This window comes from Moschus berezovskii, chromosome 2 (assembly GCF_049115385.1).
Source record: "Moschus berezovskii isolate FMDL1 chromosome 2, NW_MosBer_1.0, whole genome shotgun sequence".
Lineage (NCBI taxonomy): Eukaryota > Metazoa > Chordata > Mammalia > Artiodactyla > Moschidae > Moschus > Moschus berezovskii.
The window spans coordinates 63,952,817-63,965,486 of record NC_142461.1 but is presented as its reverse complement, the minus strand read 5'-3'; the positions used below and the strand labels follow the sequence as shown (position 1 = coordinate 63,965,486).

At 40.7% G+C, this 12,670-nt stretch overlaps 1 protein-coding gene across 5 annotated transcripts in view; it reads right to left on the bottom strand.

Annotated features, from left to right (window-relative positions):
* Positions 1-12,670, bottom strand: part of CLASP1 (cytoplasmic linker associated protein 1) — a 279,111-nt gene that overhangs the window by 49,257 nt on the left and 217,184 nt on the right. For all 5 annotated transcript variants that reach the window (XM_088828824.1, XM_055398059.2, XM_055398061.2 and 2 more), the window contains 3 exons: positions 7,609-7,772; positions 5,172-5,250; positions 3,612-3,755 (listed from right to left, as the gene is read on the bottom strand). In XM_088828824.1, coding sequence (XP_088684950.1) covers positions 3,612-3,755; positions 5,172-5,250; positions 7,609-7,772 — 387 coding nt within the window. The remainder of the gene's footprint in view (positions 1-3,611; positions 3,756-5,171; positions 5,251-7,608; positions 7,773-12,670) is intronic.

The following is a 12,670-nucleotide window of genomic DNA, read 5'->3' as shown; positions in this document are numbered from 1 at the left end:
CAGAGACGCATCTGCTAAACTGGACCCCAACAAAAATGTGTTGTTAGGTAAAAAAGTGCCCTATTCAAGTAAGAGCTAAGGAATTACCAAATAACTCACCATGGAAGACTCATGCCAACCCACTGAAAAGGAGACCAAAGCCTTGGGTGGCAGAACACTAAGGTGAACCCCAAGATTCCAGCCTCCTGGTGAGTAAGCCCTGCACAATCCCCTTTCCTAAGGTGAGTGATTTGCAGGTACAATTAGTCCCTTCCTAATCAGTTGATTTTTGGTTGAAGGGCAGATTATCCTGGGTGGATCTGACCTAATCAGGTGAACCATTGCAAGCAGTCACAGAGATTAACATGAGAATCTCCTGCTGGCTTCTTTGTAATTTATCCTTTGTTCTTAAAGAATAATTTTGTTGAACAGAGAATTCTTAGTTGACTTTTCTTTGCTTTCAGCACCATTAAAGTCAACAGGCTGCCTCCGTTCTCCAAGATTTTGGGTGAGAAAGCAACTATTTGTCTTACTGAGGATCTGGGCTATGGTGATGAGCGCCTGTTTCATTTTCAGCAGTTTGATTATGTCTAGGTGTGAATCTTTTTTTTTTTTTCTTTTTTTTAAAGTGTACTTGGATTTGGTTGAGCTTCTTAGATGTGCAGATTAATGTTTTTCATAAAATTTAGGAAATTTTAGAACATTATGTCTTCTCCTGCTGGCTTTGCAGAAGCAAATTGCCAGACCAGGTATGGGGGTGGCCTTCATGAGCTGTGACCAGCCACTGCTGACAGCGGGCAAAAAAACAGGTACCATAGCCCTCACTAGTAATGAAATGACTTAGGCCAAGAACCAGGGAGTTGGAAGAGAAGCCTACATCTCAAGTGAGACTGAAACCCAGGCAACATCTTGCTTTCTGTTTGGGAAGACTAAGCAGAGAATCCAGAGAACATGTGCCAGACTTCTAACCCACAGAACTGTGAGATTATAAATTTTTGTAGTTTCAATCGGCTAAGTCTGTGGTAACAGGTTATGCAATAGGAAACTAATACAGAAGCCAAAAGAGGAGAACTTCCAAGCCTGTGGTTTTGAAAATGGTGACTTCAAAATGTTACTTGAAATTAGATCATTTCTCTTTAGGTACTTATTATTCATTAATTCACTTAAAATACTTCTTAAAATGCTTACTTTGTTCCTATAGGTATCATTCTAGGTGCTGGGCATAAGTAGGGAGGTGGGGGAGGTGCGGGGAACGGTAAGACCAGGCCTGGTCCTAAAGATGATGGGGACCTAGCTGGGGTCCCGTGAAAACCAGCAGCAACAGGTCAAGACCACATCAGCCGTCTTCGGTCTGAGGGTCAATCCTAGGGGAAGTGGTCTAAAGGGGCCTTATTAAAGTGTTACACTTATTAAATAAGTGTTAATTCTTATTAACACTGTGCATTAAAAATTAGCCATGCATGGAAGGAACTCCAATCAGACACAAAACAACAAGTCCATGCTCCACTTTATACCAATTAAGTCAAGTGACTTTGGGTAGAGCACAGGAATTGAGACTGATTTTTACTGCAGCCAGGGCTGAGGACTACTGACAAAAAAAAGCTTTTCAACTTCCTCTGAAGCCCTGGATTACTGTCCTGGAGCCCAGGTGCTCAGCCTGAAGATGAGGTATTTTAGCAGTCCTCACAATGGGGGAGGGGAAGATGGAAGGGCAGACACGAGGTGGAGTGCCAGTGCAGAACAGGGTTTACACAGTAGCACAGTATGATCCAAAATAACTGAAATTAAGTGTTGAAGATCAAACAGTAAATAAGTTATGTGAGCTCAGCGTTAAACATCCTAACCATAATTGACTTAAGCTAGTATTTTAAAGTGGGCTTCCCAGGTGGCACTAGTGGTAAAGAACACGCCTGCCAATGCAGGAGATTTAAAGAGATGTGGGTTCAATCCCTGGGTTGGGAAGATCCCCTGGAAGAGGGCACAGCAACCCACTCCAGTATTCTTGCCTGGAGAATCTCATGGACAGAGGAGCCTGATGTGCTACAGTCCATATGGTTGCAAAGAGTTGGACACAACTAAAGCGACTGAGCATAGTATTAAAGTAACTTGAGTGTTTTGATGTCCCAGGCTGGATAACTGAAACATTTCTCTAGTGTCCTGATTACAAAAGTTAGAACAATAAATCCTAGTTCAAATTTTTAACGTGCATGTCCAGAGAAAGTAGATATCATGACCACAGTCAGTTGTTCCCATACAGGCCTTAATCATGATAACATGCAAGTATTAAGTATCCTTCAGCCCCACAGGAAGGAATACTTGAGTAACACTCAATTATGAAACACAAACTCACAAAGACACACAAATATTTACTTGCTATGACTAAATACAGGAAGGCTTTTGTATATATTGGTTGATCTGTGATTTTGAAAACCATAACAGAAATACTTTGACTTTCAAATCAACCAAATCATTTTACCACCTCCCACTGTACCCCTCTAATCCCAAAGAAGCTTAATAGTTAAAGGTTGCCAGTGAAATGTTCTTTTGATAAATACTGAAAAATTTTATAAAAGGATCATAAATTTAAAATATTACTTAATATCAGAACAATAATTTTGAATGAGTGCATTAATAAAATTCATCCTTGTTTCTTTAACCTTGGAGAACTTCGTTTATTATTAATACTATATAATGGCTGGAGAATTATATGGGCTGTCATTCTCCCAAAGAAACATTATGGGTGATTCTTTGATTCTCCTCCTTGGACTCTAGGAGGCAGGCGCTAAGCAGGTAGGTGTTCAGGTGCAAAGCAATCTTGCTAACACTACTTAGAATCATCCTTAACCCTGCCTTGACCTAAGTGGTCCACATTATTAATTCTATCCCAAGGCCAAAGGACTATTTTGGCTATGGAGTTGGCTATGAAGGAAGGATATTATGGGGGAAAAAATACAAGGTTCACGATTATACACAAATAATCAAAATCAAATACTTTTAGTCTAAAAGTAGAACTGAAAAATCTGACTTAAAAGTAATTTTTAAAGGCTAGTTGGGCTAGTTAGTTTACATATAAAGTAAAAGAATAATGGCCATGTGTGAAACTCAAACATAGAAGAACAGGACACTGACAGAAGAGAATAGAAACAATAAACACAGTGATAAGTCACACTTCCTGTGTGCTTATCACATGTCAGGAACTGACCACACTTTCGACATATATGAATTAATCTTTACAGGAGTCCTGAGGCAGAATGCTACCTAGGAATGGAAATGCCAATGTCCTATGCTCCCTTTAACTGCGCTACATGCTTCTCAATGTGCCATTTCAGAAGAAATGAGCAAATATTTATCTTTAGCTGATAAAAAAAAAGCAACAATACAACATCTTGGTATCAGGGTGTCTCCCATGACTCAAGATTTCAAATTTTCATTTTGATATGCAAAGACTGGAATGAGGTGGTTCTGGACAGAGAAGATAGGGGTAGGAGCAAAGTCTTGGTTTCGTAGAAAAGGAAGAGTGAGGTTTGTATGTGGGTATGGAGGTGGTTTGCACATTCCCATAAATTCCTCTCTCTAATTCACACCTAAGAACAGGCTGTCATTAAAGCTGTGCCTGGCACTTTGGGACATACCTTTCTCACGTCTGAACTCTTTGGTTCTGTTGTCCAGGTTATAATTCTAGAAACAGCAAGCCTTGTCTCACTAGAGTTTACGAAATCTGTTGGGTCCATCTGCCTGGCGAGAGACTCAATGTACTTCAGGATTGCAACTTTGACCTGAAAGAGCCAGTAATTACAAACAGTAAGTATACTTTACACATTTTTGAACAGAACTCTTATTGGTGCTCAGAGAAAAGTACACACGACCTGGACTTATGTTCCTACACGGGGAGCCTGCAGACTGATTCGGAAGTCTGGGACAGGAAGGGGGCCCTGCAGAGAAGCAGGCCCTGATCCTCTGACACCCCAGGACACTTGCTGAGCAAGAGCGCACTCGCCGGGGCCAAGGGACCCCCAGTTCCGCCACTGACAGAGTAGGTATGAACAACTCTGCGTTTTGATTTTTAGCCACTCTAGGCCAGGTCTTGCAAGGCAGCACTGAAGGCAATCAGGGTGATGTTCTGCCCTAACTTCTCCACTGATATCTCACTTGGCTCTGACCTCAGGAGAAATATGCTATTATTTATTGAAGATTAAGGTGAAGTCACTCAGTCGTGTCCAACTCTTTGCGACCCCATGGACTGTAGTCTACCAGGCTCTTCTGTCCGTGGGATATTCCAGGCAAGAATACTGGAGTGGGTTGCCATTTCCTTCTCCAGGAGTTCCGAACCAGGGATTGAACCTGGGTCTCCCACATTGTAGGCAGACGCTTTACCGTCTGAGCCACCAGGGAAGTAGGCCTCTCCTAAAACCTTGACGGGAGAAGGAAATGGCAACCCACTCCAGTATTCTTGCTTGGAGAATCCTGTGGACAGAGGAGCCTGGAGGGCTGCTGTTCATAGGGTCGCAGGGTTGGACACGACTGAAGCAACTTAGCAGGCATACATGCATTGGAGAAGGAAATGGCAACCCACTCCAGTATTCCTGCCTGGAGAATCTCAGGGACAGAGGAGACTGGTGGGCTACCGTCTATGGGGTCGCATAGAGTCAGACACGACTAAAGCGACTTAGCAGCAGCAGCAGCAAAACCTTGACAGAAGCTGGTGACCAAAGAACGAACAGTGTAACCGATCTGATTCAAAGGAATATATCTTCCTTCAAATACTATCAGTCTTGTTCTTACGTTTTTTACATTACAAAACATCTAACAGCTAATTTACATGTGTTATAATGCTAATATTAAAAACATTCTAATAATATAGCTATTTCAAATACATCAAAATTTTCTAGTTTAAACATTAACTGTGAAACAGTAATAACACGCAAATGTTGGTGAGGACGTGAAATAATTGGGAGTTCTCAGACACTGCTGGCCAGAATATAATATGATACAGCCATTTCAGCAGTCTGAAATAAAGTGAAGCATGTCCTTACCGAGTAAACCAGTACTAGGTACTGAACCAAGAGAAATGGGCACACATTGCTCATAGCAGATTTACTAATAACAGCCAAATATGAGTCATGTCTAAAAAAGTATAGTTTAAGCAAATTTGACTTCCAGAGGTTGAACTATAATGACAAACAGTTACTGACCTTGAGGTTAGGAGTTTGAGTCTGATCCACAATAAATCGCATCAATATGTTAAATTGTTGATCAAATGGAAAGGAGTCCCTAGGATTATAAAAAGAAGAAAATATTTTAAAAGAAAGATTTCTTACAAAAAGTAATGTAAAATCATATAAGAAACAAAAAAATAGATTAACACATATAAAAAGCAAGCCTGTTAACCTTTTTTAAACATTACTTTTCATTTTATATAATAAATACTGAAGTAATACACATAACACAGAAAAGTTAGAAAAAGAGAAAATCTTCTGAGAAGTCCCAAAATACATAAACTAAGCAATGAACTAAGGAAGAGATGCTTACTTGCCTTCTTGGGATTTGTTTACCTTCTTCTCCAGGTACCTTCTGGAATACTGCTCACATAAGAAAGAGCTCCAACACCCAAGCCTACTTTTTATACCCTGACGAGGCTGCCTGCACTGTCTGTCCCCTGAGGTCTTTGCTGGGTGACAGCCGGTGAGCCAGCTTTGTGTGTCAGCACAGACGAGCGCCTGGGGACACTCACCAGACACACCCCCGCCAGCGACAGACACACAGCAGCCTGTGGCCCTAGAGTTCCACTCCAGCTGCACTTCTCACTTGGGACTGACTCTGTGTCCTGTCATCATCTCATATTTGTGATCCAACTGAGTAGCCCTGAGGGCTCTTGGAGAATGAAAGTGAGCACTCCTTTCCTTAAAAATTACCCATATGATTTTAAAACTGCCCAAAAGATCCCTTGTTCCTGATGCAGATATGTCTTCCATGGTAATAGGAAAGATAATGCAACAGAAACACATATTATATTGAGGCTGAGTGTCTGTATTGCTCTCTTCAGACTCCCTTTAAGAGACTTTTCTGTGTACAAAAGTATAGTGAAAATGAAAGGGATGCAGGGTCACATCTATGGAATCACAGGACTGAGCTGAAATTCAAATAAAATAATACAAGAAAAATACAAAGTGTACGGTACACACTAGGCCTTAGTAGTACCATCATTATAATGATTAATAAAAAGTAAACGATCCAACAGCACATCCTTTTCTCCCACAACTAACTGTATCCAGGAGGCTCTGAGGACCACTTCTGGAGGCAAAGCATACTTAGTATGCATTATTTAAGTGACTCACTGGCTACACATCAAAGAAATAACACACAGAATACCTCCCCCTTTTCCACAGCAAACGGAGGGTGGATGTCTTAGGCATTCACCAAAATTATGCCAACTCAAAGAAGATGTAGGTATTTCATCTCATGGACTGTTGGGATATTTCAATGCTAACAAGAGAATGTGGGTATTAAGTAAGAAAGAAGATATTCAGGTGGGTGACAAAAACTACAGGTAACAGAGTGACAAGAAACCATCTACAAAGAGTCTCCTAATATCAAAATGGTCTAGTTCCCTCCTCCCCAACCAAACAAACATTTTTCCAAAGATGACATACAAATGGCCAACAAGTACAAAAAAGTGCTCAACATCACTAATTATTAGAAAAATGCAAATAAAAACTACAGTGAGATATTGTCTCACACTTGTTAGAATGGCTATTATCAAAAAGACAGGAGATAATAAATGCTGGTGGAAATGTAAATTGGTGCAACCACTAAGGAAAACATTATTGGTGTTTTCTCAAAAAAACTAAAACTAGGGAGTTCCCTGGTAGCCTAATTGTTAGGATTCTGGGCTTTCACTGCTCTGATCCGTGTTCAATTTCCGATCAGGAAACTGAGATCCCACAAGCCACAGTGCGTGGCCAAAAAAAAAAAAGAGAGCGAGCCATCTGACCTCTGTTCCCTGCAGCACCATTCACAATCACCAAGACATGAAAACAACCTAAGTGTGTTGATGGATGAATGGATAAAGAAAATGTGGTGTGTATATAGAAAGAATATTATCTCATCATAAAAAGAAGGAAATTACGCCATTTGCGACAACATGGATGAAACCTGAGGGTATTACGATACATGAAATAAGTCAGAGAAAGACAAATACTGTATGATATCACTTATCTACAGAATCAAAAAAAAACAACACGTCAAACCCATAGAAACAGAGAGTAGAATGGTGATTGCCAGAGCCTAGGGGTGGAGGAGATGGGGAGATACTGGTCAAAGAACACAAACTTCCAGTTACGGTTATGACATGAATAAGTTCTGGGGGTCAAACGTATAGCATGGTGATCATAGGTAATGATATTGTATCATATACTTGTTAAGAGAATGTATCTTAAATGTTTTTACCATATACACAACAAAAAATAGTAATTACGTGAGGTGAAGGATATAAATATTAACACTGTACTAATCATTTAGTAATATACACATGTATCAAATCTTCATGCTGTACACTTAAAACTTACACGATGCTGTATGTCAATTGTATATCAAAAACTGGGAGAAAATGATTTTGCCCCAAACACTTGCCTTGTGACATCAAGAGCCTTCTGAACTTTTGCTTGCACAGATCCAAGTAAATCCGCTCCCATTTTCTTCAGTAATTGAGTGAGAAGAACAAAAAGCCAGTCTTGCAAGTCATCCTTATGAATTATTATAAAATCCACAAGAGTCTCCAAAAACATACTGAAAACCTAGACACAAAGGGAAACCAAGTATTTCACATGTTTAATTCATAATTTCCTCCCAAGTCTTCAAAACGTGAAAATGCCCAATTGGCCTTTGCCCAGACTCATAACTTGGGTGACAATGTTAAAAGGCATGGACATGGTATAAAAGGCAAATGTAAAACAGAAACGAGATAAAGGAAAAGGGGTTGGAACTTACTCTCTGTTGTGAATTCCACCGCAAACCAGGCCATGCAATGAAACAGATTCCATGTTAGTCCACAGTGAAGTCATATCATTTTCATGCAGTTTCCTAAAAGGCCTGAAAAGGCTATGAACTGACAAAATCCTCTCCCCTCCCTCTACATGCCTTTAAAATCCAGTACACAGAGAAATTAACTTTGTTGAAAAGTATGAGTCTAATCCTGGAGGCCAGCCTTCCTTCCTGCCTTCCTTCTCTCTCTCTTTAAAAAACCCTTTTAAACATAATATTTATTTCATTATCTAGCATTCAACAACTATTACTATAGGATAAGGGAAAAAAACCTGCATACCTATGGCTTTTCATTTCCATCATCTATTTTGATATATGCCAATTCAGATATTACAAAGTGTTATCGCTATAAAAAGATATTATAAAAGCTATACTAATATTAATATTGGTGTGCTGTGATTCATGGGGTCGCAAAGAGTCGGACACGACTGAGCGACTGAACTGATACTAATATTTATAAAACAGTATGGCTTAGAATAAAAGTGACTGATGGCTGACATAATTCTCACACCACAGTGCGATCATCACTGCTACCTCCTGTGAGACAAAGTTCACAGTGGCTTACCCCTGAACCAATTTCAGAGAGGTAAATGGTAGCACTGTGTACCTATTTGGTTAATGGGTTGTGTTCTGCTGGGACAAACCAGCTATCATAGACTTACTCAGTTATAGCGCAGGAACCATTAACCACTAGGGGTCTCTCAGAAGACAGCTCAAAGAGAAGTCAAGGAGTCCCAGCTGCGGGACTCCTGACTTAGCACTAAGGCAGCTAGCAAATATTGACTAAACTGAGACCTCCAAACTCACTGTACAAGAGCCTTCTGATGGAAACAAATTTCCTTCTTTATCCTCATGTTCTGAATCAGCAATCTAGAGGTGACAGGTAATAGAAATTTCATCAATGTCCAAATCCACCTAATATCCCTTATGCTATACATCTTATGAATCTTATGCTTTAAATCTTAATGCTCTTAGTATTATCTGACAGAAAATCTTGATAATTTTATCTTTGAACATCTATGTGGCTTTTAAAATCAATGCTTCTTGGATTTTATTAATATTGTGAATGTTAACCTTGTTTGTTGATGAGGGTCAAAACAGGAATTTTAAGATATGTTTCAAGACCAATAATGAGGAGCATTGTTGCCCACCAGCAAAAAAAGGAGAATCCCTGCGTTCACACTCCCATGCTCCTGTGAGCATCTCAGAAGCAAGGGAGGGATGCGATGTTGTTTTCTGTACCCCTATCCCAGAGCGGGTACTCAGAAAGCGCTGAATGAGAGCACAGGCAGGTGGATGACTGACATTTCAAGGACAATTTCTACAAGGAGGAAAGGGCAGGAAAAGAAGGGAGATGATAACTGGCTAGGCTTCTCGCCATGACAGATTCCCTTCCCTTGGTAGGACTTAGAAGAGACCATTTTTACTAGATAAACAATAGTATAAGATAGTTAAAGCTTGCACATCAAGTACTTTAAGATTTGCTTGGGTTGATTTAAGGGTTTCTCAATTTCTATGGAAGTTGATTCCAGCTTGTGCTTCTTCCAGTCCAGCGTTCCTCATGATGTACTCTGCATATAAGTTAAATAAGCAGGGTGACAATATACAACCTTGACGTACTCCTTTTCCTATTTGGAACCAGTCTGTTGTTCCATGTCCAGTTCTAACTCTTGCTTCCTGACCTGCATACAGGTTCCTCAGGAGGCAGGTCAGGTGGTCTGGTATTCCCATCTCTTTCAGAATGTTCCACAGTTTATTGTGATCCACACAGTCAAAGGCTTTGGCATAGTCAATGAAGCAGAAATAGATGTTTTTCTGGAACTCTCTTGCTTTCTCCATGATCCAGCGGATGTTGGCAATTTGATCTCTGGTGCCTCTGCCTTTTCTAAAATCTGCTTGAACATCTGGAATTTCACGGTTCACATATTGCTGAAGCCTGGCTTGGAGAATTTTGAGCATGACTTTACTAGCGTGTGAGATGAGTGCAACTGTGTGGTAGTTTGAGCATTCTTTGGCATTGCCTTTCTTTGGGATTGGAATGAAGACTGACCTTTTCCAATCCTGTGGCCACTGTTGAGTTTTCTAAATTTGCTGGCATACTGAGTGTAGCACTTTCACAGCATCATCTTTCAAGATTTGAAATAGCTCAACTGGAATTCCATCACCTCCACTAGCTTTGTTTGTAGTGATGCTTTCTAAGGCCCACTTGACTTCACATTCCAAGATGTCTGGCTCTAGGTCAGTGATCACGGAGAAATATCAATAAATTCATATATGCAGATGACACCACCCTTATGGCAGAAAGTGAAGAGGAACTAAAAAGCCTCTTGAGGAAAGTGAAAGAGGAGAGTGAAAAGGTTGGCTTGAAGCTCAACATTCAGAAAACAAAGATCATGGCATCTGGTCCCATCACTTCATGGGAAATAGATGGGAAAACAGTGGAAACGGTGTCAGACTTTACTTTTTGGAGCTCCAAAAATCGCTGCAGATGCTGACTGCAACCATGAAATTAAAAGATGCTTACTCCTTGGAAGGAAAGTTATGACCAACCTAGATAGTATATTAAAAAGCAGAGACATTGCTTTGCCAACAAAGGTCCGTCTAGTCAAGGCTATGGTTTTTCCAGTGGTCATGTATGGATGTGAGAGTTGGACTGTGAAGAAAGCTGATCGCCGAAGAATTGATGCTTTTGAACTTTGGTGCTGGAGAAGACTCTTGAGAGTCCCTTGGATTGCAAGGAGATCCAACCAGTCCATTCTAAAGGAGATCAATCCTGGCTGTTCAATGGAAGGACTGATGCTCAAGCTGAAACTCCAATACTTTGGCCACCTCATGCGATGAGTTGACTCACTGGTAAAGACTCTGATGCTGGGAAGGATTAGGGGGCGGGAGGAGAAGGGGATGACAGAGAATGAGATGGCTAGATGGCATCACTGACTCGATGGACATGAGTTTGAGTGAACTCCTGGAGTTGGTGATGGACAGGGAGGCCTGGCGTGCTGTGATTCATGGGGTTGCAAAGAGTCAGACACGACTGAGCGACTGAACTGAATGATGGAAGTTGAATGGTTCTATGAAGACCTACAAGACCTCTTAGAACTAACACCCAAAAAGATGTTTTTCAGTATAGGGGACTGGAATGCAAAAGTAGGAAGTCAAGAAACACCTGGAGTAACAGGCAAATTTGACCTTGGGAGTACAGAATTAAGCAGGTCAAAGGCTAATAGCATTTTGCCAAGAGAACACACTGGTCATAGCAAACACCCACTTCCAACAACACAAGAGAAGACTCTACACATGGACATCACCATATGGCCAATGCCGAAATCAGACTGATTACATTCTTTGCAGCCAAAGATGGAAAATCTCTATACAGTCAGCAAAATCAAGACTGGGAGCTGACTGTGGCTCAAATCATGAACTCCTTATTGCCAAATTCAGACTTAAATTGAAGAAAGTGGGGAAAACCACTAGACCATTCAGATATGACCTAAATCAAATCCCTTATGATTATACAGTGGAAGTGACAAATAGATTTAAGGGACTAGATCTGATAGAGTGCCTGATGAACTATGGACAGAGGTTCATGACACTGTACAGAAGACAGGGATTAAGACCATCCCCAAGTAAAAGAAACGTAAAAAGGCAAAATGGCTGTCTGAGGGGGCCTTACAAATAGCTGTGAAAAGAAGAGAAGCAAAACGCAAAGGAGAGAAGTAAAGATATACCCATTTGAATGCAGAGTTCCAAAGAATTGCAAGGAGAGATAAGAAAGCCTTCCTCCGCGATCAGCGCAAAGAAATAGAGGAAAACAACAGAACGGGAAAGACTAGAGATCTCTTCAAGATAATCAGAGATACCAAGAGAATGTATCATGCAAAGATGGGCTCAATAATGACAGAAATGGTATGGACCTAACAGAAGCAGAAGATATTAAGAAGAGGTGGCAAGAATACTCAGAAGAACTATACAAAAAAGATCCTCATGACCCAGATAATCACGATGGTGTGATCACTCACCTACAGCCAGACATTCTGGAATGAGAAGTCATGTGGGCTTTAGGATGCATCACTACAAACAAAGCTAGTGGAGGTGATGGAATTCCAGCTGAGCTATTCAAATCCTAAAAGATGATGCTATAAAAGTGCTGCACTCAATATGATGCCAGCAAATTTGGAAAACTCAGCAGTGGCCACAGGACTGGAAAAGGTCAGTTTTCATTCCAATCCCAAAGAAAGGCAATGCCAAAGAATGCTCGAACTACCACACAATTGCACTCATCTCACACATTAGTAAAGTAATGCTCAAAATTCTCAAAGTCAGGTTTCAGCAATACGTGAACCGTGAACTTCCAGATGTAATTCCAGATGTTCAAGCTGGTTTTAGAAAAGGCAGAGGAACCAGAGATCAAATTGCCAACATCCACTGGATCATCAAAAAAGCAAGAGAGTTCCAGAAAAACATCTATTTCTGCTTCATTGACTATGCCAAAGCCTTTGACTGTGTGGATCACAATAAACTGTGGAACATTCTGAAAGAGATGGGCATCCCAGACCACCTGACCTGCCTCTTGAGAAACCTGTATGCAGGTCAGGAAGCAAGAGTTAGAACTGGACATGGAACAACAGACTGGTTCCAAATCGGGAAAGGA